At 41.1% G+C, this 24840-nt stretch overlaps 2 protein-coding genes across 3 annotated transcripts; both read right to left on the bottom strand.

Annotated features, from left to right (window-relative positions):
• Positions 1 to 1214: 1214 nt before the first annotated feature.
• On the bottom strand, positions 1215 to 6423 carry pdgfrl (platelet-derived growth factor receptor-like). The gene is made up of 6 exons (XM_026179850.1): positions 6165 to 6423; positions 4924 to 5194; positions 4178 to 4329; positions 3130 to 3423; positions 2431 to 2567; positions 1215 to 1480 (listed from the first exon to the last, which is right to left on the bottom strand). The coding sequence occupies exons 1-6, from the start codon at positions 6217 to 6219 to the stop codon at positions 1295 to 1297; spliced, it is 1095 nt and encodes a 364-aa protein (XP_026035635.1). The 5' UTR covers positions 6220 to 6423; the 3' UTR covers positions 1215 to 1294.
• A 1567-nt stretch (positions 6424 to 7990) lies between these two features.
• slc7a2 (solute carrier family 7 member 2) lies at positions 7991 to 17578 on the bottom strand. 2 transcript variants are annotated; one of them, XM_026187778.1, is made up of 12 exons: positions 17317 to 17578; positions 15808 to 16185; positions 15574 to 15729; positions 14503 to 14668; positions 14232 to 14368; positions 13929 to 14151; positions 13070 to 13209; positions 10578 to 10680; positions 9912 to 10123; positions 9639 to 9805; positions 9430 to 9538; positions 7991 to 8498 (listed from the first exon to the last, which is right to left on the bottom strand). In XM_026187778.1, the coding sequence occupies exons 2-12, from the start codon at positions 16175 to 16177 to the stop codon at positions 8317 to 8319; spliced, it is 1965 nt and encodes a 654-aa protein (XP_026043563.1). In that variant the 5' UTR covers positions 16178 to 16185; positions 17317 to 17578; the 3' UTR covers positions 7991 to 8316. The 2 variants fall into 2 exon arrangements, with proteins under 2 accessions (XP_026043563.1, XP_026043571.1); XM_026187786.1 differs by lacking the exon at positions 13070 to 13209 and adding an exon at positions 12678 to 12814.
• Between the last annotated feature and the right edge of the window lie 7262 nt (positions 17579 to 24840).

Below are 24840 nucleotides of genomic sequence, written 5' to 3'. Positions count from 1 at the left end.
TTTTGGGTAATAGTTGGGTTCTGGATCATTTGTGGCCTTGTACGGTTTTGTTTCAATGTTTATTTGACCGAGGGACCAGTCAAAGTCTCTTTGCATGTGTAGCCCGTACCGAAGCCTCCTAACACAGCTTTAAAGTCAGCGTCTGTGCAAAGAGCTGACCAGAAGCAGCTTTGCTCATCTGTGTCAGAGACTGTATCTTGGAAATGTCTGAGTATTTTTGTTTTGAATTTATATAATAGATGTGCTGATCCTGTTTGAAATAATCTATTAATAAAGTCTTGTATTAAACTGAAGCTGTGAAATGGATTGTCAGTCAAAACTAGTAAAAGTGGTACCCACATTTTATGATGAAGCTCTACTCGTGAGCTTTTCTAAGGAGATATTGAAGTTTAAATGCCAAATTTCCCTCACTCTAGTTGACTGAAATGCTATGCAGTGTATATACTGGGTCCAACCTGTTAATGCTTTTATAAACCACAAGCATTCATTCATAATCCTAATCCAAAGTATATTTCAAAATCCTAACCACCAGTAACTTTTCAGCAAAGTGGAAATATCAGCAAGTGTTGCACTGGATCAAAATAAGCTGCAGGCCTCAGATCACATTCCACATACGGAGCACATTAAGACGCCCGCCTGGCACACAGCTCCTCTTCAGACAGAGCGGGACTCTGACTCCTGCCACTCTCCTTTCTGTTTTTTCTTACAGCTTCATTACTCTGTTTAAATGAAGCCTAACTCTGATTAGTCAGGGATGATTGATTTGGTGTCCAACACAGCCCTCTGCCAGAAGTGACAGCAGCCATGTGGTGTCGTCATGACAGCCCCAAATGATTAGGACTCCTCCCCCCAGAGCTTGTGCTATTACCTTCATTTATGTTATTCTACAGTTAAGAAAATTGTGTTTTCCAGTTTTGTTGACTTCTGGGATCACATGATGCATGTTATGAAACAACTTTTCTTTTATCTGATGTTCCTGAGATCTTGAGTAGTTTGGAGTGTGCTGATTGGCTCTTTACTGTTCTTTGGACTTCAGGTATTTGCATGCTTAGACTCCCTGTTGTGCTGCAAAATGAAACCTCTAAATATTTGTTTTAATAGATGTATGTGAAGGACTGTCGTCCATAGCTTGCTTTTAATGACATGAACTTTTCAACTTGGCAAAAATGTATTTTTATTTATATACATGCTGATTTCATGTATTTCATAGATTTAAAAAAAAAAAAAAAAGACACACAAATGTGTCAAAAACTCTTGAATATCAGATGGAGCCAGCAGGTCAGGTTGTTTGGGGCTATTTGGAGATGGTGGTCCCCACGATTGTCTCGCCATGCTGGCTCTTGGCTTTACACATGTATTCTCCAAAGTCAATGGTTTCCATGTCCTCTACCGTCAGGATGCTCTGGGTGACGCGCGTGGTGTAGCCCATACCTCTGTTAACCAGCCTCCAGGAAGTCTGGATGTGAACGGGTCGGGAGCCCTACACAACATGAACACATGATTTCCTCCCACTGTGACAGTTATCAGCAACAATAAAGAGCATAATTGTAACAAACTCATTTCACTTTTATCAAAAGAAAATAGAAAAAAAAATTTTTAAAGGTGGCAACAGAATCTTTTACTCCTAACCTTCAGCTTTTAAGTAGAGCATCACGTATACCACAATTGGGTTTTGTTTTTGTTTTTTAGGGCATCTGCGAAATACTCAAATGCAGTGAGTCACTTTTATGACAACAAGGCTAATGAATCATAAAAACACGCAACTAAATAATACCTTCTCTTTTAAAACCATTATTAAACTATCCATCCATTCGCTTCCGCTTATCCTTTTCAGGGTCGCAGGGGCGCTGGAGCCTATCCCAGCTGTCATAGGGCGAGAGGTGGGGTACACCCTGGACAGGTCACCAGTCTGTCGCAGGGCCAACACACAGGGACAGACAACCATTCACACTCACATTCACACCTAGTGGCAATTTGGATTATCCAATGAACCTACCCCCACAAGCTGCATGTCTTTGGACTGTGGGAGGAAGCCGGAGTACCTGGAGGGAACCCACGCAAACACGGGGAGAACATGCAAACTCCACACAGAAAGACCCCGGCCTGATGGTGGAATTGAACTCAGGACCTTCTTGCTGTGCAGCAACAGTGCTAACCACCATGCTGCATTATTAAAATAAAATAAAATAAACCTAAATATATGAAGTCTAAATTTCAACCTCAGCTCTGTACTGTAGACTCCTTTGTTGTTTTTCTTAATAGTAAAGAGTTGGACAGAATTATTATTATAAAAAGTACATTTTAAGGGCCTTTTAAAAACATGTTGATTCATGCTTAAAAGCTAACTTTACCCATTTAAGGACTACGATGATCTTTTTCATTTTTAATACCTGTAATCGGGTCTGACTTTTAGTCCAGGATTTCTCTTACCTGACCAGGATAAGTCCAAGTGAAGCTCACGTCCACATCTGGCTCTCCCAGCACTGTGCAGGTTACATTGATGTTGTCGCCTCCTCTCACAGAGTCTGGAGAGGTTTCAAGGCTCACAAACGGTGGCCCACTGGGAACTGTCATCGAGAGAAAGATAAGTTCCATCTCCTTAAAGTATCAAAGTCATTTAAAAAAATAAAAAAAAATTACTTATATATATATATATATATATATATATAAATATTTGATGGTATTCAAACCGTTGAACCATACTTGAATCTGGATTTTTCTCCACCTGCCAGTCGACCGTGCCACAGCAGCTTAACTGTATCTAAACCGCACAATAGTTCCATTGCATAAATCTGTCCCCCTTTTGCAAAATCCAGACTGTTTCCACTTTAGTTGGCAGGCGTCCACATTAACCAAGCACAGCAGTGAGGATTAAAGAGGCTCTTGACATTTTTGAAATACAACCCTTTCCTGGAAGCCGATTTAAAAAGTAGACGTCGTAGAAGTAACCAGCGCTTGATTCATAACATTGCAAAAAGTTGATTGTCACCACTTAGAGTCAGTAAGATAAATGGTTATGCGTAGCAGTTAGTTTCACAGAACAATAGTTAGTGTTTCTACATGCAGCATGTTTATATCTTCTATTACTGTATTTATTCATGAGGTGTCATGTGATTGATTTGTGCTCACCCTCCACATAAAGCAGCTGGTACTTTGTGGAGATCTGAGGGGTGTCCATGGTCTCAGCCTTGCAGTAGAAGACTCCCTGGTGCTCTGGCCTCGGGTTTTGCAGGATGAAGCCCTTGGTGGGATCATATGCCATCTGGGTCATATTTGCTGTGATTTCCACCGGGGGGACCTCTCTGTGCAGGGATGTCTTGGCCTGTGGCTCGGTCACACGGCAGGGAACCACGGCAGGCTGGTCTGGGCGTAGATACACAATCTCAAAGTGCATGGTGGATGGAACGAAGAGGTTGTCTTTGTCTGTTTGGAGAAAAAGTTATTGATATTTTTGTTAAGAACTTGCCCATCCCAGCTACCATAGGGCGAGAGGCTAGCTATACTCTGGTCAGATCGCCAATCTGATGCAGAGCTAACACAGAGATACAGATGTTGTTACATTAACACCTATGGCCAATTTATTGGACAGTCTCGGTCGTTGTGTCCTTGAGTTTGAATGAGTAACTCATCAAAGTCAATCGAGTTTTTTGAGTCACTTGAGTCACTGAGTCAGTTGACCAGAGAGTGCAAAAAAATGTACAGTTTCACTCAAACTTAATTTGTTTCTCTTTTCATGTAAATCCTACTGCTAAGATGAGTGATTGAAAATGCTCCAGTAGTAATGCTCCTTAACATTGGTTGCCAACCAAGAAGAAGAAGAAGAAGCTGTGAGCCAGGAGGGAGGGGGTGAGTAAGTGAGTGATTCGTTTACGCTACGATTCAGCACAGGAAGGGAGAGGGTGAGTGAGTCCTGAGTGATTCCCTTACGCTACGATTCTTCGTAGCTTACCAAAGTTGTACTAAAACATTTTTTGACAAAGTTTTTGAGCACCGTGTACCACATAAAGTGTGCCTTATAGTGCGGAAAATACCACAAGTTAAAAAGCAGTCAAGATCCAAAGAAAAACTTTGAGAAGACCTTCAGAAAGCCTGGAAAATTATTGCTCAAGACCACTTTAAAAGGTTAGAAGAAAGTCTGGCTCCTTGGAAGCAAAATATAAAGAATTTTTAAAATTACCTTTGAAATAGATGTATGAGACGTAGGCGCGATCGTGGTCCTTCTCACACTCTGTGCCATCACATACTATCACCCAGCAGCTGTAAGCCCCCGTGTCGGCAGCAGAGGGCGACGTCAGGATCAGCTGACTGTACTTGTCGCTTTGCTTGATGCTGCAGGCGAGAACCAAAAAAATTCTGTTAGATGAGTTAACCTGTGGAATAGTTATGACAGTGATTTAAAAAGGTGTAGTTCATTTTCCTTGTTTAAAAACATGTTTAAAAATAGAGTATTAGAAAAATATATAAATCAAGAATGAAAAGAGCAAAAAGGAGAAAAAACAACAACCTCTTGATTCTTTTGCTTTGATGTAGTTACTTATCTAAGGTGGAAAGTTTTTTTTCTTTGTTTTTTTTTTTTTTTGTTTGTTTGTTTGGTTGGTTTTTGCTTTGTTTTATTATTTTCTTCAAGCCCTGTGTACAGGAGCTGCATACAAAAAGATATTTTGTGAAAAGGGTTGGCGTAATAAGCAAATGCTTCAGCCAATACCTTTTGATTAGCCTTGTCTCATGCTTTCTTTCTTTATGGTAGATTTTTGTTCTGTTTTCACTGTTTGTTTGTTTTTTTTTTCACTGTTTTCACTGAGATTTGAATTTGAATGCTAATCAATAAAATCAAAATCAAATGAAAAAAAATATATATATATATATAAGATGCTCGGATTTAATGATTCACTGCATGAAGTAGTTCGTGTTTCCTTCCAGCACCTGAGGCGTGAGTTATTGAAAGTATCCAGGTAAGTCGGGTAAGACCATCCGATTTTGCTGCCTTTGCAGCGCAGCTCCATGTTTTTCCCAGGAGTCAAAATGGTGCTCTGGCCCAGGCGGAGGAAGCGGCCTTTATCCAACACCTGCGTCAGGAGTGAATGGCTTCTGCCTCGTCCGTCTTTCAGCGTAGGCCACACCTTTACCCGTTTCCCACCTGGCCGGATGCGGTTCTCTCCGATGTCTTTTCTTCGCTTGACCTGCTGGCAGGCACCTGCAAACACAGAGCCATAGAGGGCAGAGGGGAGAAACTAATAATAAATAGATCAATAGATAGATATGATAGATGTAACTTATATATCTATAACGTCCAAGTCTGATAAAGAAGCCAACAGGGAAAGTGCAAAAAAAAAACTGCAGTTCCTACGATGGCCACTTGGGGGTGGCTCAAGTTAGTCCCCAAAGACTTTCATTTTAAAATGACCAAAAAATTAACTCATTTATACCATGATATAAATAAAAAAATAAAAACCCTAAAATGATCTAAAATGATTGTTAGGGTTACAATGACAATGTCACAATAACACTGCAGCTCTGTCCATTTAGGTTAGCTGCTCTTTCTCCAGCTGCGGTAACATTAAAACAGGATGTGTAAAAAGTCCAAGTTACTGGCACAGTATGACCATAGCTGTTCCTCTCCTTTTGCTCTCTTGTTCTCTGTGAAACACACAAACCGTTAAATACAAGAAAAATCAGCCTGAAGTGTAGACTTTCAGAATTTGTTGTTTTATTCCTCAGAGCTGCATTAATGGAAACTCAGAGAGAGGTCAGTAGTACAGGCCAGATAATTAAAAACGCCTGCTGCATACCTTAGATCCAGCTGGTTTGAGTCGCTCTGCAGGAGCACTTTGGGAAAAACTTTCAAAAACTCAAATCCTTTGCATGCTTTTACACTTTGCATACATAAAATGCAAAGATTTTTTTAAAGTCAGTGGCTGCAGACCTCAGAGGGAGTGTAAACAGAATTTAAACTTTGCAGTTTGTGAGTGAGATCTACTGCATGATTGCACCTCCCATTCTACGCCCACCACATAGGCCGATGCTCCCAGCCAGTCCTGATGCATCCTCAGATTGTCTCATTCTCCCTCTTCTGCATTGTTACAGCCAAAGCTGTCGTGATTACGTTAACAGCCATCTTTCTTCACTAACAAATTGTCATGACAGATGTGGAAATGGAGACTTACCATTTTGGAGCTCTACCACGAGCAGAGTCAAGCAAAGCACAGCCCAGAGGTTCATGGTCAGAGGGTCGAGGAATCTGCAAGTTCTGGAGAGAGATCGGGGGGTTTTATGAAGGGGTGAGGCGGGTAAAGAAAGTCAGGCTTGGAGCTTGGCTGGAAATTTGCAGGCTCCAGTTGCCCTATTTAGATTTCCAGCTCCATCCTCCTCACAGACTGAACGGAAGAGGGAAAATAACTTCAGAGCTCCTCTGTTTACTCCCATTTCTCTGATCTGAAGAGCAGAAACTTGTAGTTGGAAGCCCTCTGCTGGCCCTCAGTGTGAACTGGCCTTCTTTTAGACAAGAAAATTCAAGGCACATGCCCATACGTATATCGAAGGAAAGTGAAATATTAATAATGCCTCATTATGAATAGCTAGATATATGTACCAGCATGTAACCTGAAAAAATGTGAGCAGTTCATTGGGAATCCAGAGAGAGCTGGAGGGTCTTTTTTGACTTAGTTTTCTAATTATACCTTTTTATTTTTGTGTCATAGAACAAGGACTTTAGACTTTTAGTGGGAACTTCATTGATGTCATTGTCAATGTTTTCATGAGACTGAAGCACATCTGCAGCCGTCACAATGCTTCTTTCTCTGATTCTTGTGTTTTTGCAGAGACAAATCCTGAAGAGGATTACTTTCTTTGAAATGAGCTTAAAAAGCATAGATTACAACAACAAATGTAAGTATTTCTCTTTGCATAGAGTTTAGATGTGAAAGTGAGCTAACTTTTAATAATGAGTTTTCGTTCTTGAACAATTTTTGAGCAGCACCCCCAAGTGGAGAGTGTGTGTTTATGGACACTCCTGTTTTTGAGAAGTTTCTGAGGAAAAAATACAAACTAAAAAGTTCCTGTGGAAATTACAAGCGATAAGACACATCTGACACTGTATTACCGGAAAATACATTTTATTTTATTGTATTTGTGCAGTTGGTGTGACACTCCATTACAGCATCTTCTGCAGTACGTTCTTCATCCTGTACCCTTATTGCAGTCATCTGCACGTCAGTGTAGAGCTTCTTTGTAGTAGAACACCTTACTAACACCTGCTGAATTTGTTTCACAGTTTTTAGACCACGGAGCACATCGATGAACCACAGCTTCAATGCTCTATGGAAAAATAAACTCCAAGGAAAACACCAGCAGTCCTTAAAAGCCAAGAGGAATGAATACAACCACACAAAATCTCTTGAAACCAGTTACAAACCGTTTAAAAAATACATATATACATGAGGAATGAGGAGCTTACTTTATATACAGGAATACTTTGTTAGGCAGCGATGACAGAGGACATTTTCATGAAGCTTATATTAACAACATGTCTACATCAAAATATCGCAAAATATCAGACAAACAGGAAAATATATGTGATAGAGTGAGAGCTCTGCATCAAATAACTATCTTTTTATTTATGTAGTAACAAGGTCAACAAACTCCAGGGGGAACCTGTTAAATAAGACCACAGCAACAGTTACAGAGATCTCACTACTTATAACAGAGGTTTCTATGGGTTGTTACATAATACTACACATGGCTGAAAACTACCACCAACAATTGGCGTGCTTTCAGGTGAGTCACGTCAGGACATGTTATGTGTCTACAAAACTATTTCACACATTGTACATTTCTCTGAAAGTCTTGTGATTATGATTTATACACAGCTAGTAGAATTATATATGTAATGATCATCCGAAAGGGCTAACAACCAAATGCTGCACTAAGCTACTGGTGTATCAAACTCTACATTGAACTTTACATTGATACCTTACCTGTACAAACCTGTACAGGTAAGGTATGGAAAAGCTTCTCTGCAGCCTTGCACTGACTGTTTCAACGCTAAAATAAATGAAAATCACTCTCCAGTGTGTTACCTGTCCGTTCTCCCTCCATGCTTGTCCACAAATGTGACTCATGGGATGTGATCCCATCCCAGTCATAGAGCGATTCCTCATCATGTGCCACTGATACGTAATACTGATGCTGCCTTTGCAGACTGAATGTGCTTATGAAGCACACACGGTGAAGCTGTATATACAGGCACATCCAGGAATAGCTGCTGTGTGCTTTTATGCATCTGTTCCCTCACACAGTCTGTGAAGGAGCCGGCAGCCTTTAACACTGGCTGGTCTTTTCTGAGCAGATGAAAGACTCCTGTTCCTTTCCTTCTGCATCCACATTGTCACGCTTCTCCTGGTTGCTCCTGGTGTTTTCCTGTGCCGTGCCACTTTGAAGCTGGAGCTGGCGCTGACGCTCTACACTGTGCCACACGCCATACCCAAAGTAGATCAGGAAGCCTGAGAAAAGTGGTGATGAGACAGGGGGAGATGTGGAAAAGAGCTTACAGGGAACCGCTTGACTCTGTTCAAAGGTAACCAAAGTAATCTACCAGCATATCTAAAGCTCTATTATATCTTCATTGCTTACTCACTTTACCGTTACAGATTAATTTCCAAAGGGAAACCTTAAAAGCTTCAAAAAATAAACTAAAATTGAACTGCAGCCCCTCAAATTACCATTTGAGGGTGTTTTCAAGAGTTATTTCCTGCATATCCTCTCATGGTAAAATGTACAAATCCACAGCAGAAGTAAACAACTTTACATGCTGATGTTTAAAAACACAAAGATTGTTAGCTTAGACAATAATCAAGGTTATTTAGCGTTGGTTTCTGAAATCTCATTTTGAAACTTTGATCAAATAAACAGATATGACAAGGAGGGATGAGTATGACTGCGAAACCATTTGCTCATTGGTCAACAACATGTGATTGACAAGTAATTAGCCAACAGGTAACTCTCCTTTTAACATAATATGACTGAAATTTGCAAAGCAGATTAAATATTTATTTCACTTGAGCCACGATCAGGGTGATTGTGGCTGAAGAGTTGGCCGGTTCGAGTCCCGGCTCGGACAGTCTCGGTTGTTGTGTCCTTGGGCAAGACACTTCACCTACCGCCCACTGGTGTTGGCCAGAGGGGCCGATGGTGCGATATGGCAGCCTCGCTTCTGTCAGTCTGCTACAACTGTAGCTGCCTCCACCAGTGTGTGAATGTGAGAGTGAATGAATAGTGGTATTGTAAAGCGCTTTGAGGGCCCCGAAAAGCACTATATAAATGCAATCCATTATTATTATTATTATTATTATCATTATTATCATTATTATTATTAATATGACCCAAATATACTTCCTTAAAAATTTGTATTGGCTCATGGCTAAAGGCACTCACCAGCAGCCATCCACACAGAGAAACGTATCCAGGTGTCTCCACTCAGCTGAACCATCAGGTAAATGTTGACAAATATGCTTAAGATTGGCAGAAAAGGCAGAAGAGGTACCTAGAAAGGAAAAATCAGACCAAAATAATCAGTTTTAGATGCTGTTATCTCATAACAAAAGACCTAGTGTTAAAACCAGAGTTACAGAGCCGGTGCGTACCATGAAGGAGACCTCCTTCTTAGTCTGAGGCTGCCTGATGACCATAAAGATGCAGCTGCTGAAGACGAGCAGACACACGGACAGCGAGGCCAGGATCCACACTTCCAAACCCAAAACGGAGTTGATGTGGTATGTGGTGAGATAGCTGATCACACACACCACCAACACTGTGGATTGACGACACACAATTAATTGTGACACAGAAACCTTACAAACAGACTGAAGTCAATCAGGAGAAAAAATCCTCACTGAGAACGTAAACTGTGAACTTACCTAGAACGCCAGTGGACATGTTGACAACACTGGACGAACACTCAGAAGGTGTCTCGGGAGGGTGTAGAATAGTCTGCAGTGTGGAGCTGCCTCCCTTTAGCATGTTGAGGTGGGACTCTGACTCTGTCAAGTCTGACTCGCCCTCTTCAGACGCGAGGCAATCCCTCTCACCTTTACTTGCCTGCCGCTCCAGAGCTCCATCTGGCTGATACCTGGAAGAAAGAGAAATGTTGGTTTTTACGGAGGTTTAAACTCCAGATTGCTCTGCTGTAAGGCGGTGTTATGTTCTGATGCAGTCTCAGTGTTCTGCACATCTATCAACTACTGTATGTCTTTCACAAAAGCGCTAGACTTTTTTAATTTAAATGATTCAGTTTGACTGAACAAGCAAAGTGTGTCCGTGTTTACTGATATTTGTGGTGCAGGCAACAGAGGTGTGCAGCAAGTTCAGTTTAGCAAGTAAACATCTTTATTTACTCAAGCAGCCACTGAGCAGTGTACAGTCAGACCATTCACAGCCCTTACATCACCAGTGTGATGCAATAACAAGCAAGGCAATCATTCCTGTGGGTATCTGGAAAAGCTATTAGAGACGCCCCTGCAGGATATTACACAAAGATGATTCTGCTCCAGTTAAACTTTTGAGTTATTTAAAAATGTACCAACCTGAGAAGCAGTACACACACAGCAACCAGCGAATAGGCCAGCAGAGTTCCAATGGACATCATGTCCACCAGGGCTTTGAGGTCAAACAGGAAAGCCATGATGGCTAAAGTAAGCAATAAAAGAAGAAGGAAAGAAATGAACACAAACACTTTCACCCTTAACACTTAATTTCAACAGGTAGGATCATTACTGATTCCCTTCACAGTCACAGAACACGATCCTTTACACACACATACAGTAACATGGAAAAGACATTTCCTTCTAATTGAACGTGACAGTCACCAGATGCAAATCAAATTTCATGCAGATGTGTTTTCACTAGAGCACAACAGCTGTATTCATCTCCATATTGAGTCATTTGATGTGAGATATACTGCGGTGTTGCTTGTCTTGTATCTCAGCACCAGACTTCAGTATGGAAGTTTTCTCAGCAGCATGGTTCAGACACAGAGCAGTGGTATGTCCGCTGCTTCTCACAACATTATATTAAAGCAAAAATATCAAAGAAAGCTCCCCTGCTTGGTACCGTCAGGTGCTCAGTACATAGCCTGTGGTGGTGGTGCAGGTGTGCTGGGTCTCTCCCAGGGTTCACATCTGCCAGCCACTTCACAAAACTGCAAGTCTAAGCTGGATGAGTGCGATCCACAGCAGGAGAGCTTTAAAATACTGCGAGAGCCAGTGTTAATTCTGTCTCACAGTCATTTTCATCATAGGTTTTGCCTACGATCCTTTGTTTTCTAACAACAACAAGACGCTAAATAAATAAAAACGAATACACGAGGACAAAAACTATGATGAAATGTATCAACGCTTTTGTCAAGAAATAATCTAATTTGAGTCAACTGAATCAACTTTAAATTCAGCTGTTTAGTTTAGACATTTATCCAACTAAGACTACATTTAAATAATTTGGATGACTTAATTATGACTAAAACTGAATTATGTTTTAGTCAAGAGACAACGATTAAACTGAATCTGAATCCAAAATTAACACTGGTATGTGCACCACATTGACACACAAAGGCCAGACTACTTGAAACGAATACATCCTATTTTACTGAAACTTTTTTCAAATACTTAGATTATAAAAGAAATACTTTTTTACTTTTTTCAGAAGGAATGCACAGTGATGCTCCACTATCAGTAAAGTAGATAAGCGCGCGTGTGTGTGTGTGTGTGTGTGTGTGTGTGTGTGTGTGTGTGTGTGTGTGTGTGTGTGTGTGTGTGTGTGTGTGTGTGTGTGAGTCCTATGCCTAGGTTTACGCGGCTGTGTTGAAAACTTCACCTCAGCTCTTCTCTGCTCTGCTAAAAGTCTGATGCCAGGAGCAGCTGCTGTGCTTTGGGCTAATATTAGCGTACATGACAACTTGACTGATTCTGTTTAGCATGTCCACCAAAATAGTTTAGCACACTGAACACTTGTCTTTGCTGTTTGTGCCCAAACACAAAGTACAGCTGAAGCTAATGCAACACCTCCAGAGCTGAATAAGCCAGCTGCAGTTGCCCAAATGGCCCCTTGAAGCTGCTTCCAGTTTACTTCCATGTCCAAATGGATAACCAGCATGAGGAAACGTGTACAGCCTGGAGCAAAGAAATTACTTTATTCCTGCTACCTTCCCTCTGCACTAACTGGAACTCTCCATCATGGTTGTGGTGTTGTTCCCTTTTGGAGCATTTTAATTGAATTATTTAATAAATACCATCAACTGCCAGTGCTTGTGTTATTTACTTAGCAGATATCTGTGTCTCTGTGTATCTTCCTAACCATGCCTGTTTAAAACTCTTCCATTATTATTATTATTATTATTATTATTATTATTATTATTGCCAGCACTTGTATTTAGTTACTTTCTAGCTTCTTTTTCAAAAAGTAGCCAGCTGGATTTGTGGACATGTGGTGAACATTTTTAAAATCAGACAATATCCTTGGAGATGGAAACTCTCTGAACTGGGTTGTTGGTTTTGTCACATGCTTGTGGAAACACCATCACCCAGTTTATCATGCAGTCACCGTCACCAAACGATTATCTGTAGAGAGATTGTTTTAAAAGAAAAAGAAAAACACCACGATACAACCCCATGATAGATCTGGCAGCTTACCCGCAGTGGTACCTGCCGCCATGGTGGCAGCCACAGGTGACTGGCGCTTACTCACTTTGGACATAAATTTGAATAGAATACCATCTCGTGCCATGGCAAAGAGAATGCGTGGTAGAGGGAACATGGAGCCCAATAGACTAGGGAGAAGAGGGTTGATGGTTAAGTTGAGGGCTTTCTGGGAAAGAAAACATGACACCTGCACAACTGTGAAAGAACAACAGGTGTATACAGACGTATGACAAGGTCCTTACACGCTAGATAATTAATATCAGAAAGCGTAAGGCCCAATTTGATTCAGAACCAACATTGACTGCGCTGTGTCTTTCACAGTTGATCGGTGAGGAGAAAGATTAGCTTAGAGTGATCCCACTTGGATTCTCCCTGGCTCTCACCTGCAACTACACCGGAGCTCATAGTGGCAATAAGTGGGGTCTTCGTCTTAGGATTGATTCGGGCTAAGGCTTTGAAAAGCACCCCATCCTCTGCCATAGCATAGATTACACGAGGCATAGGGAAAATGGAGCCCAGCAGACTGCATGAGATAGCAGAGACATGCAAGACCAACACATTAGTCAAAAGCCCCAAACCAGGACAGTAAATCACACACACATAGGGCTGAAACACACACTGAACGTCTTTCTTTCCTGAAGGTAATATCATCATTTTTTCAAGTTTAGCAGCGGTGTGCAATCCCATTATGTTTTAAAAGGGATTGCACTTTTCTTGCATAAGGATAAAAATGCCAGTCAGTACAATAACAGCATATATAAATTACAGGCACTGGCAAAAATACAAAATGTAATTGCTTTGAGTCCAATCAGATAATCTTCACCTGAATGTGACCATGAGATGGATTGACAAGGTTTCTTGATAGTAAACTGATTTATAGACCATCCGGGAAGAAAGACAGAATAGAAACTGCACCATTAGATAGTTTGGAGACACTCTCCAACTTTCTCATTAAATGAAGAGGCTTTAAATGTCAGAATGACATCACAGAGTCATGCAGGTGTCTCAAAACAGACACAATTACATATTGCACCCGCCACACCCCAGATTAGAAGGAAGAATCAATCCATTAACAAGACACACCTGGAGATATGTGGTCAAAACTTTCAACCAAATCTCAGCCCCATTTATCCGTCCACAGCGATCACAAATGTAGCATTACATCTAAAGGTTTTCTGTAGCAACACGTGTTCGTTTTCTAATGCATGCAGCTTGATTTGTTAAAACAAATCCAGCGGTTACCTTGTGGATAGGGCGCATAGTGAACCCACAGCCACCACATACTTCGCAGGGCCCCAACCCACATATTCAAATGCCATAGGCAGGGGACTTTTTTCGTCCAGTAGGTAGTAGGGCATCATCAGCGTGAGGGCAGCTGACACGCCAAAGTATGCCAAGAAGCACACGGTCAGTGACACCACGATGCCAGTGGGAATGGCCCTCTGAGGGTTTTTGACCTCCTCACCTATCAGACACAGACGCATGAAAACATAAAGCTCTGCTTTCGTAAAACTCACATTAAAACTCAACCCGACCGTGACTCACCTGTTGTTGCAATGCAGTCAAAGCCAACAAAAGCATAAAAGCAGGTGGCAGCTCCTGCTAAGGTCCCACTGAAACCATAGGGCATGAATCCTCCAACGCCATAATCGCTGCTCACATTGGCTGTCACGGACAGGTTCCTGTAACATGTACACTCGTGACTGGAAGCAATGCTGCTTACAAATGCTCTGCACGTTGTTTCATATTAACTGATGTATTAAAGGGTAGGCGTCTTTGCCCCGTCTAGGATTGCCTTTGCAAATAAATCAATTACCTTGTAGCTATGGTGACATTTATAAGGGAGTCTTCGGTTATCTTCCAGTTGTATGCGTCTCCTTTGACAAAGCCAGAGATGATAACGAACAAGAGCACGAGCACATTGATCGATGTGAAGACTTTATTGACCCAGGCTGACTCCTTCACTCCAAAGGACAGAAGTCCTGAATGTGTAGATAGAAAACAGAGCTCAGATGTTTGCTGTAGAATATTTAAAATGCCTGCACAACTCTATCTCTGTCTCTCAATCTAACCCTGCAAGGATCCAAGTCTAGCTGTCACTGATTGCAAATTGTCACAATTGAGCCAACTGATTATAAAAAAAGTTACCTGCTTTGTTTAGCATGCTATATTAGCATCCTGGGTAAAAGGTTATGTCTGTACTGGTTTCTGTCGTGAAGGAGGATTATCAAACTTATCACAGCTTTTCCTCAGGACTACATGGATATCTGTACAAATCCTCAAATGAAACTAACAGCAGTGCGTGCAACAAATGCAGAGAATGAAGGCAGAAAATTATTTGCTGTGTTTTAGGACACGACCCGACTCAGATTTTGTTATGGATTATCTTATATTTGCATAGCTAGTGTATCTGCCATCCTCACAAAAACAACCAAACACTGGTGGACTGTTACTGAGTCCCACTGACTTAATGTAATCATCGTATTGGCAGGCCGAGAGCAAAATCCATGATTAAATTGTTTGAGGGTTAAAGGGTTGAACGTAACAAAAACTAGTGCAACTGTGCAAAATTCTCCAAATTACTGTATGTGAGCAAGACACAACTTATGCTTAGACTTAAGTGATCAAAATCTGTAGGAGCTGCAAAAATAGGGTGCATGTGTGCACCTAACAGACTCACACAGCCCTCTGGGATCCCTCGCCCTCTTTAACACGAGAGTCCCCTGCTTTCCTGTTTTAGATTATGTTATATTATGTCAGCCGTGGCTCATAAGCTTGTTTTTGCTCAAGATGCAGCCAATTCTAAATTTCATTTATTCGCTGCAGCCTGTGTGTCAACGGTTTGACATGAATCTTGTGATTTTCAGCTTTTGTTTTGCTGCCTTACCAGAGAGCAGCAGAATCAGGCAGACCGCAAAGAAGTCAGGGTACTGGGCCAAACCGGGAGAATTCATGCTGAAGTGGGTTTTACAGAATATCTCTATGTGTCCTCCTATCATTTCATCGAATGTGCCGCTCCATGCTCTGGCAACTGAGGAGGTGCCTGTGAGGAAACAAAGAAAATTGGGGAGCCGGTGTCTTCTTTACATAAAAACAAATTTGAGCATTGCCCCTAACTCACCGATCACATAAGAAAGGATTAGATTCCAACCAGTGATGAAGGCCCAAATCTCGCCTACAGTGACATAGCTGTAAAGGTAAGCGGAGCCGGTCTTAGGGACTCGGGCGCCAAACTCGGCATAGCACAGGCCGGCCATGACAGAGGCCATGGCGGCGATTAGGAAGGAGATGACGATGCTGGGACCGGAGTCTCCCTTGGCCACCTCTCCAGCCAGTACGTACACACCAGCCCCCAGAGTGCTGCCCACTCCCAGAGCAATAAGGTCAAGGGTTCCCAAGCAGCGGCAGAGCTTGGAGTCTTCCAGGCTGTTTAGGTCGACCACTTTCCTTCGCACCAAGGAGCGGCTGAATGACAGAACCTGCTTCAGCATGTTGACACCTGAAATCAGAGAGCAAAGAAAAATGTTAAATAAACTAGTCTGCTCACATGTTGTGGGGCATGAGTTGATGATTTAATAGTTTTAATATTAATACTTGAGGCCAACCTGTCAAAATCACAGTGCAACCAAGAGAAAGAAAATTACGTCTTAAAAATTCCCTACAGGGCTCCAGAACTGCGAAACCAAAAGGGCCGTGTGCAAGTGCAGTCTGAGTTAGCTGCACCTGCTCTGCAGTTTGAACTTACAGCTTGTTCTCTGCTGACAAATCACAGGTTGCACAACCTGTGAGATTAACCAAAAGGTGGGGGGACGAAAGAAACGTTAACCCTGCCATGAATTCTAGGAATGCTGCCAAATGCTGTTGCTGGCAAAAGGTCCATACAGTAAAGACTCCTATCAGAATGCATTGTTCAGGATTATCGTGCAGCTCTAACTACTCAAAGAGCTGCATTCATGAAAGACATTCCTGCAGCCTTCTGTACTAATTGCATATAAAGGACATTAAAAGACTGTACAGCCTCCTTTGTGTTCATTCAAATGTCTCTTGTTCCATTTATGAGATCGATGGGGAAGCTGTCTAAAAATATTTGCATGAATACAATATGTTAAATAGGCATGAATACTCCCACTCCATCATGAATTCCTGCTCATTCTCTTTGGCGTTAGAACTCGTTCTTCAAACTTAAACTTTGATCATCGTGACCATAAAATAGCAATGACAACCGTCCAAATCTACATTGATGTCTTTTGCAATGCAGATTTGTATTTGTTTCTATTTAATATCAGGAGATATTAATTTTCAATGTGATGGCTCATTAATATTACAATGAGGGCTGCATCACAGAATCTCCATAAATACAGTGGATGGAAAGTGAAGATAGCAGAGAGCAAAATAAGATTTTGGCAAGTAAAAGTCCAGCTTTGCTTAAAGTATAGTGAAGTAGAAGTTGTAGTTTGCTGGGAAAGACGTCGTGTGTGTTTTTAGATTGTGCCATGACTGCATGCAACATGTGGTACGGATCTTAAAGTGAGGCTCACCAGAGTCCTCACAGCGAAACTGTTAGTTTGCAAAAACAAAAAACGTTCAAAGGTTTGAACACGTTTCTACTTCATTAGACATGCGGACCTACCTTAGAACAGATGAGTAGGAAACTGAGGGGTTCACGCTGAGACACAGAACCAAAATTAGCTGCTAGAAGTCTCAGTTATTTTCTTCTGCCTTGGTTCTGCCGAGAACCTTGAGAGATCAGCTGCACAGTGAAGCTCAGGTAAAAGTGAGACTACACCTACAGATCTGCGCTGGAGCCTCAAATCTCTCCAGTGTGCTGAGCGCTCATTCACTGTGCTGTCACATAAACTATACAGAGCAGCAGTTTTCACTCCTCCCCTCAGTGGCTCAGTGTTTCTTCATAGGATTTGCCCCTGCCTTACCCCTAAACTGACGTCCCTAGAGGAGGGACGCAAGAGGAGGAGGGGACCCAAGGGAATTAAAGTGGGGTTGGGGAATGGGTGGAAGAGAGGGGGGCACTTCCATGCTTTTGGTTTGTGGGAGTAAGATTCTGTGGAGGAACTGCACAATAAGCTCCCTTCACAAGATAACACAGAAAAAAATGAGGTTTTACAGTAATGGGGAAAGGATTTTTTATATTTTTGTCATTTCTAATACATACTCAGGCTAAAAATTCCCAGCTGTCCACACGCTTACTGACCACTGGGCAACATGATTGGGCAACTTTCTCTGATAAACACAAGTACTGTTTACCCAGTGCAGCCCACAGAAGCGCTGCTAAAAGCCCTGATTGGTCAATGAAGGGTGTAGAAGTAGTGCAAATCCTCCTAATGGAAGACAGATATTGCTCAATGTACCCTGAGCCATGACCCATGACTACAAAATCAATAACAGCTCGCCATGGTACGCCTCCAGAAACGCCTGGCATCTCCACAGGAGCTTCACTTATGAGCTCCAGCTCCTGGAGGGAAAAACAAAGTCCCATTTTTCCATCAAACACGACCTGCAAATTACAACTAAAGGTCGAGTTTGCAGCGGAGACTGTGTTTTATTTTTTCTGCCAGGACCAGCTCAAACCAGCTTAAAACCTCAGTGGGAAGGTGGCAGCTGGGCCCTAGAAACACGTCCAACCCACAGACCAGAGATTCGACAGCATGACAACAACAAACTCTCTCTCAGTTTGGCCATCCAGCCAAGCAGCCCAATATCATGGGCGATTGCCCACCGAGCCTGGCTGCAGGAGCGGATTAGCTGACCGGCATGCTGATGGGAAAGCAAAGTTTTCCTTAGTAGTGCGCTAACAGGAGACACAGCATTTAATGCTCATGCTCTTCACATTCATATGGACTGAAATGAGGGTTAAAGCAATTTTTCTTTTTTTTCTTTTTTAAACTGTGTTGTTTGGTGCTTTTAGGAATGGACGAGCTTTCCTCACATACCGTTTACACTGTAACCATGGAAAGGATGGAAAGGACCCACCGAGCTCGCTGTATTTCATTGTTGACATGTGCTAATTGTGTGAAGCCAATTGGATGCCCTGATGGCTGAGTGAACCAGCTCCAAAAACGTGAATATGGTCAACAGATTGAGTGGTGTTTGTCTTGCAGATAGCAGGACTCGTTAACACGGTCCAGTTAACACTACTGTCACCAGGAAATGTTAGAGTGAACAATTATTGATAAGCCAGGCTGCAATGACAGAGATGCCCAGATTTAAACATAAATGTCTGGGACAGGAAGACACTTTTATGTGAAAATGCCAAAGTTACAGGGTTGGAGGATACCACTGATAACTTCAAGTAATGAAAAACAAGACATCATTTTTTATGTCAAATAAGAAAACAGCAAAATGAGCAAAGAAAAGTTCAGGGTGGCAAACCAGTGTGTTAAAATGCTGCTGCTGCTGTAGATCAGATATACTGAGCTGAACCAGCATCATCGTGTAGCTCACTGTAAAGTCAAAGGAGAAACTCAGGTTAGGCATTTGCTTAGAAGGCCAGAGTGGTTTAGATGCCGAATTTCATGGAATGGTGTAAAGCCTCTTTATATTGCTTTTCAAGAACAGTCTGGGGGCTCGAGCCCAAAGACATTACCTGTTCTTAGTTTGACATAATGCTGTTTTTATGAGCTACAAAGACCACTGCTGAAGGAAAAGTCACTCGGAGCTCTACTGAAAGTGATTTCCTGTCTGTATCTGGGTCACTGTGCAGTGTAGACGGTTGTTTTAATGGGTCACACTCCTGCAGAAAATGTCAAAAATCACAAACGTCCACGCATTAAGTGTTGAATGTGGGTCATAATACAAGGACTCAAGCCATCAGATATTTCTTGCAGCATATTTGGAAATCGCAGCAGATTCTTTTAAGCGTGATCAGCACTTTTCAAGTATCATGTTTGAGACCCTCGAGTGAAAATGACTTCCAAAAAAGTGTACCCACAAAGCTGGATGGTCTTCATAGGGAATTTCGCAACATTAAATACATATTGGGTGTTTGGCAATTACTACCACTGGACACACATCGATAATAAAACACATAACTTGTTGGATTCTTTTCTGGCTCGTCTCTGCTGAAGTGTGACATTAGAAATGAACTTTTTTCTTTATACTAATTTCACAATAAAGTTTTGTTTTGTTTTGTTTTCAGGGAGAATTTCTCATGCATGAATGCATCAGGAGCCACTAAGTCACAAATCCCTCCTAGTTAATTTTACTGCTTTTATTCTATTTTCTTTTCTGGTTATTGCCCGGCAACAGATGGGCGCTGCTTCTCACTGGTGTACGCTGGGCTGCAGATGATAAAAATACAGAAATGCTTGAGTTTTGGTTTGAGTTGCCAAAACTATAAAGATGTCTGCAGAGCTTGATAAAGTGAAATGGGAGTGGAGGCTCATATAGCGTCCAGTTTCAAATCATGTGGGGCCCATCTGTATTTGTACTCATAATAGCTTTAACATTAACTAGCAATCTGTGCATATTCAACATATCCTGTCTTCTAATCATCCTTATTTTGGACAAATTACATCAGCTTTTGTTTTGATTTCAGGCCGGTGTCAAGAAAATTACAGTGATGTTTGAACAAAGAGAGAGGACAGAATTTAGTGCACAATATTTCCAAATCAAGTATCTATTGTCTCTGTGTAGTAATTAAAACATCTTCATAATGTAGAACAAAGGTAAAAAAGAAACTTGCATATCAGAGCTATTGATAACTAGTCATAATGATTAGAGTATCTAATAAACCTACAAATATCAAAGCCCCAGGATGTAACTGTGCCTAATTAGACATGTTCTCCTCAGTTCCTCTCTGCCCTGGTCCTTTTTGTTATCGCAATACTTTGACATTTATTTTTCCAACCTCGTGCAAAGATTTCACACATAATACCAGCTGGCTCACTGGAACTGGTTCACATCAGTGGAATGCAGTCTTGACATGCCAAAGTGTCTGTGGCAACAGAGCTTCACATATACTTCAGTAGGTCTAATCCACCAGAATCACTTAAAACACTCGACAAACAAGAGAAATTCAAACCAGTTTAAGCAGTGCGTGGTCTGTCCACACCAGCAAACTGACTGGATCAACTGGACAGGCCGAGTGTAAATCCTCTCTTAAATTCATGACGACCAATTTACAACATAAACGATCAATCCGATCAAAATGTGCACATTTTCCTTTTAAATAAACTGAAACTGGTAAATGTCATTTCCTTGACCTTTAGTTATTGTTCCCTTAAAGTTCCCAGAAAATGACAGTTACAAACCTTTAAAAATGCAGGATCTGTCATGGTCCTGGGCCATGTTGGCCCAGCATTCTTAGTTTTCTTGTATTTTTGTATTTTGTTCCGTATGCCGTGGTTCCTAGGTTCTGTTAAAAATGTTCCTTATTTGATTACCCCCTGTGTGCCCCTCTGTGTATCTGTGAACCCTCGTTTCCCCTCATGTTTCATTTAATGTTTTCCCCAGCCCGTTATGTCTGTGCTCTCTCTCCTCCTGTCTGAACCTCTGTGTACTTCCTGTTTTACTTTGACAGTCTCTCGTCAGTATGCGTCATGTTGTGTTCACTCCTGCCCTGTCTCGTTACGATTATCTGTGTCAGCTGTGTTCCCCGTGTGCTCCCACTTCCCTCGTTAACCCTCTGTGTATTTACGTGCATGTCTCCCTCAGTTCAGTGTTGCGTCGTCAATGTCTCCTCCCTGAACCTGTGTGTCTTTCTGTGTTCCCTCGGTCTTCTGTTAGCATTCCCAGTTTAGTTCTCTTTCTTTGTGAAGCCTGCAATAAAGCAGTGATTTTGAGTTCAGCTTTTTGTCTCCGTGAGTTTTGCGTTTGGGTCCTCTTCTGCCTCCACACAGCCAGTTCATGACAGTATCATTTTCTGAGGAGTATTTTTGCAAAATCTTTTTTTTGTTCCTGCAGGGAACATTTCCTAAACATTTCCTGAGAATGTTGCTTAAAGGTTCTCTAAAAGTTAAATATCCTTCAGAGAAAATTGCTATATAGTTCTAACAAGTGTTACAAGAACTGTCACCTTCAGGAAACATTAAGAAAAATGAGTTTTTCACATGTGAGGGGATGTTTAGGGAGTCTTCATGAACTGTACATAAAAGATGGACACACTTACAGCGATATCATCTATTTGTTTTGAACTGTGTTCTTTGAAGCCTCAACATTAACATTCTGGGTGCAGCCATGTTGCATTTTTGAAGCCAGAAGGTGAAATGCAAAAGCTTGATTTAGGCTTTTGCAGGAAATCTGTGTCCTAATTTATGTAGTAACCATGAACTCTGTTTATCCCTACACCGCAAACTTCCACAACATTCAAGTCGTAAAGTATGTATTGACCCAAAGTGTAGTTAAATTCCTGATAGGTACACATCATGTTACATAAAGGTTGCGGCATTGAGTTAAAATCATTTCCAGTTATGGCGTAAGTTAAGATTACGTAGATGTATAATTCACGTGTTAGGCTAGCAAGCTTGGTTAGCAAGCAGCATCTATAAACTGCACCAGTGTACCTCACAGACATGTATACTTTGTAGTTAGTGATAAATGGTGGTTTTCACCACACAAATACATATCTGTCAGATAATTCCAGTAAAAATGCTCCAAAAGGGCCTAACGGCACAAACTGGTGTGGAGTTTAGTGACTCTGATTAGTGGAGATGAGGCCTATCAGTCAGCTACTGGCTACAACTGACTCTGCGCAGAGACCTGCCAATCAGAGTGGCCATGTGAGCATGTTTTCAATGGATGAAAATTGGGCATTATAACATGGGTTTGTGGGAATTGACTTTCATTTTGAACTAAAAACCAAGTGGTCATTAGAGGAACTGCAGTTTGTGACACTTCTGTGTTGGCTGCATTTTTGTTCCCCCTGTTGGCCATTTAGGAGAATTTTTATTCTAAAAATTCTAAATTGTGGTCTTAGGGCGAGTTTAGCGGAACTCATTTTATAGGGTTTGGAGCCTTTTCCACAAACTATGTATTTGTACTATTCAGTACGACTTATGTATGTGAAGGTTCTCAGTAGAGCTGGGCGATATAAGATTTTTTCATATCACGATATGTTTTTTTCATTTCAGGCAATAACGATATCTATCACGATATAAGCCAAATAACTATAGTTGTAAGATTTAAATGTGCCGTTGCTCACAAGTAAAATGTGAAATAATCAGCAGCTTGTTTTTATTTAAATATTTATTTCCCATAATAAGTTCAACAGGGTAGATGTACTTAAGGAACATGAGACTTTTTCAGATAAATAAAGGCAAATATTGCAAACTACACAAAAGGCAGCCGCTAAAGTGTTTAAGTTTCAAAATAGAACAAACGAAACAGACTAAATTGTCGATTCCACTTAGAAACAAAATATTAATTCTAAAAATAAATCTTAGTTTGTTTTACAGAAGAACAGACAAAACAGACTAACTTTTGTCAATATCAAATAAACTGAGAACTAAAAGGAAATTCTCAATCTCTCCTTGTTGTATAGCTTAGCTTTTCAAACAGTTTTAACTAGAGATGAACAGGGAAAAGGGGGCACAAAGACATACTTTTCTTTCTTATTCTCATTTAAAATGTCGAGCTTTTAATAAATAATTATCTGACACCCAAAGTTTTAATTTGATGTAAAATGAATAGAAGTCAATTACTGTATATAGTGACTATTAAGTCTAATATATATACCCTAGTAAGCTATAGTACTCTTTACTTTGGGAAGGTACCATCTGTGCAGTCTGCAATTTTGTTGAAGAAAGATGTTGAATCTATTTAATATTTCTTGAAAAATAATTGATTTCTGTGCATTTTTTTTTCCGCACTGCATCAAATTAAGGTTGATTACGTCGATTAAGCATCATGAGGTGGAGCGTGAGGGGTGGTTCCCTATTTTTTATTTATTTATTTTTGTTGTTGCTGGGAGTTGGAACCCTATTAGTTAGGTTGCTTAATATTTACACTAAGTACTCTTTAAAATACCAGAATAGGGAGGATGGTGTAGGTTTAAGTTTATTAGATTGATCAGTATTGCTGAACTATGAAATATTTTTTTTTGTATACAGGTATAACAGAATAGCTTTAGTGTAGTTGTTGTTTTAAACTTGAGTATGAACTTGCAGACTTGCAAAATGCAGCAAGATATTTTAAAAAACAGTTTTGTTGGTTAAAAAACATTATATCGGATTCATATCGGTATCGGCAGATATCCAAATTTATGATATCGGTATCGGTATCGGACATAAAAAAGTGGTATCATGCCATCTCTAGTTTTAACAGTTACCTTAGTCTGACAAAAGCCGAATGACAAATTAGCGCTTCCAGTCAGAGACTGAGGCTACGTCCACACGTACACGGGTGTTTTTGAAAACGGAGGTTTTCCGTTTTCGTTTTAAAAAATAATCCCGTCCACACATAAAGGGAGAAATGAAGGAAAACGCTGCTATGAACATGCCAAAGCAGCAGGTGGCGCTAGATTCCTAACCGTGCAGAAATGTTGGCCAATCAGAAGTCTAGAAGCCTCGGTGGGAAAAAGTAAACAAAGCTGGGGCATAGAAGCAGAACCGAGTCGTATGTGTGGAGGGACAGTAACTGTGTGTATATGTAAGCATTTAAACACTGCAGAGAGTAGAATTGACAGTAACAGTATTGTAGAAATTCATTTCACCGAAACAATAACGTGGCGCACAGTGTGACGTCAAAAAATGCGCACACCTTTGACGCTGCGTTTTCTCCGTTTTTCTAGTCCACACGTAAATGCAAAAACTGAGTTTTTAAAAATCTTCGTTTTCAGTGACCAAAAACGCCGTTTACGTGTGGACGAAAGGTGCAAACGCATAGAAAAATCTGCGTTTTCAAAAATACCTGGGTACGTGTGGACGTAGCGCATGCACCAGTTTATTGTATTTCCAGACTTGCTTTCGGCACAATTTACAGTGCACGCTACTCTGTTTTTTGTCAGACTTGAAATAGCCGAAATACCTTCACACTACGGAGCTTCTATGGCTCTTCCGTTTGACAATCTCTCCGGCATTGGAACCATCATCTGTTTTCTCTTCGGTCACGCTCGGTTGATTTTTCTAGTCGGCACACTCATTTCCTCCATTACCCGGGCGGTACGGTGGCTGGCTGCTTCCCAAACAAATACACATGTGCG

This window comes from Astatotilapia calliptera, chromosome 2, assembly GCF_900246225.1.
Source record: "Astatotilapia calliptera chromosome 2, fAstCal1.2, whole genome shotgun sequence".
Taxonomy (NCBI): Eukaryota; Metazoa; Chordata; class Actinopteri; order Cichliformes; family Cichlidae; genus Astatotilapia; species Astatotilapia calliptera.
Note: the sequence above shows the minus strand (reverse complement) of the source record. Positions and strands in the feature narration are given on the sequence as shown.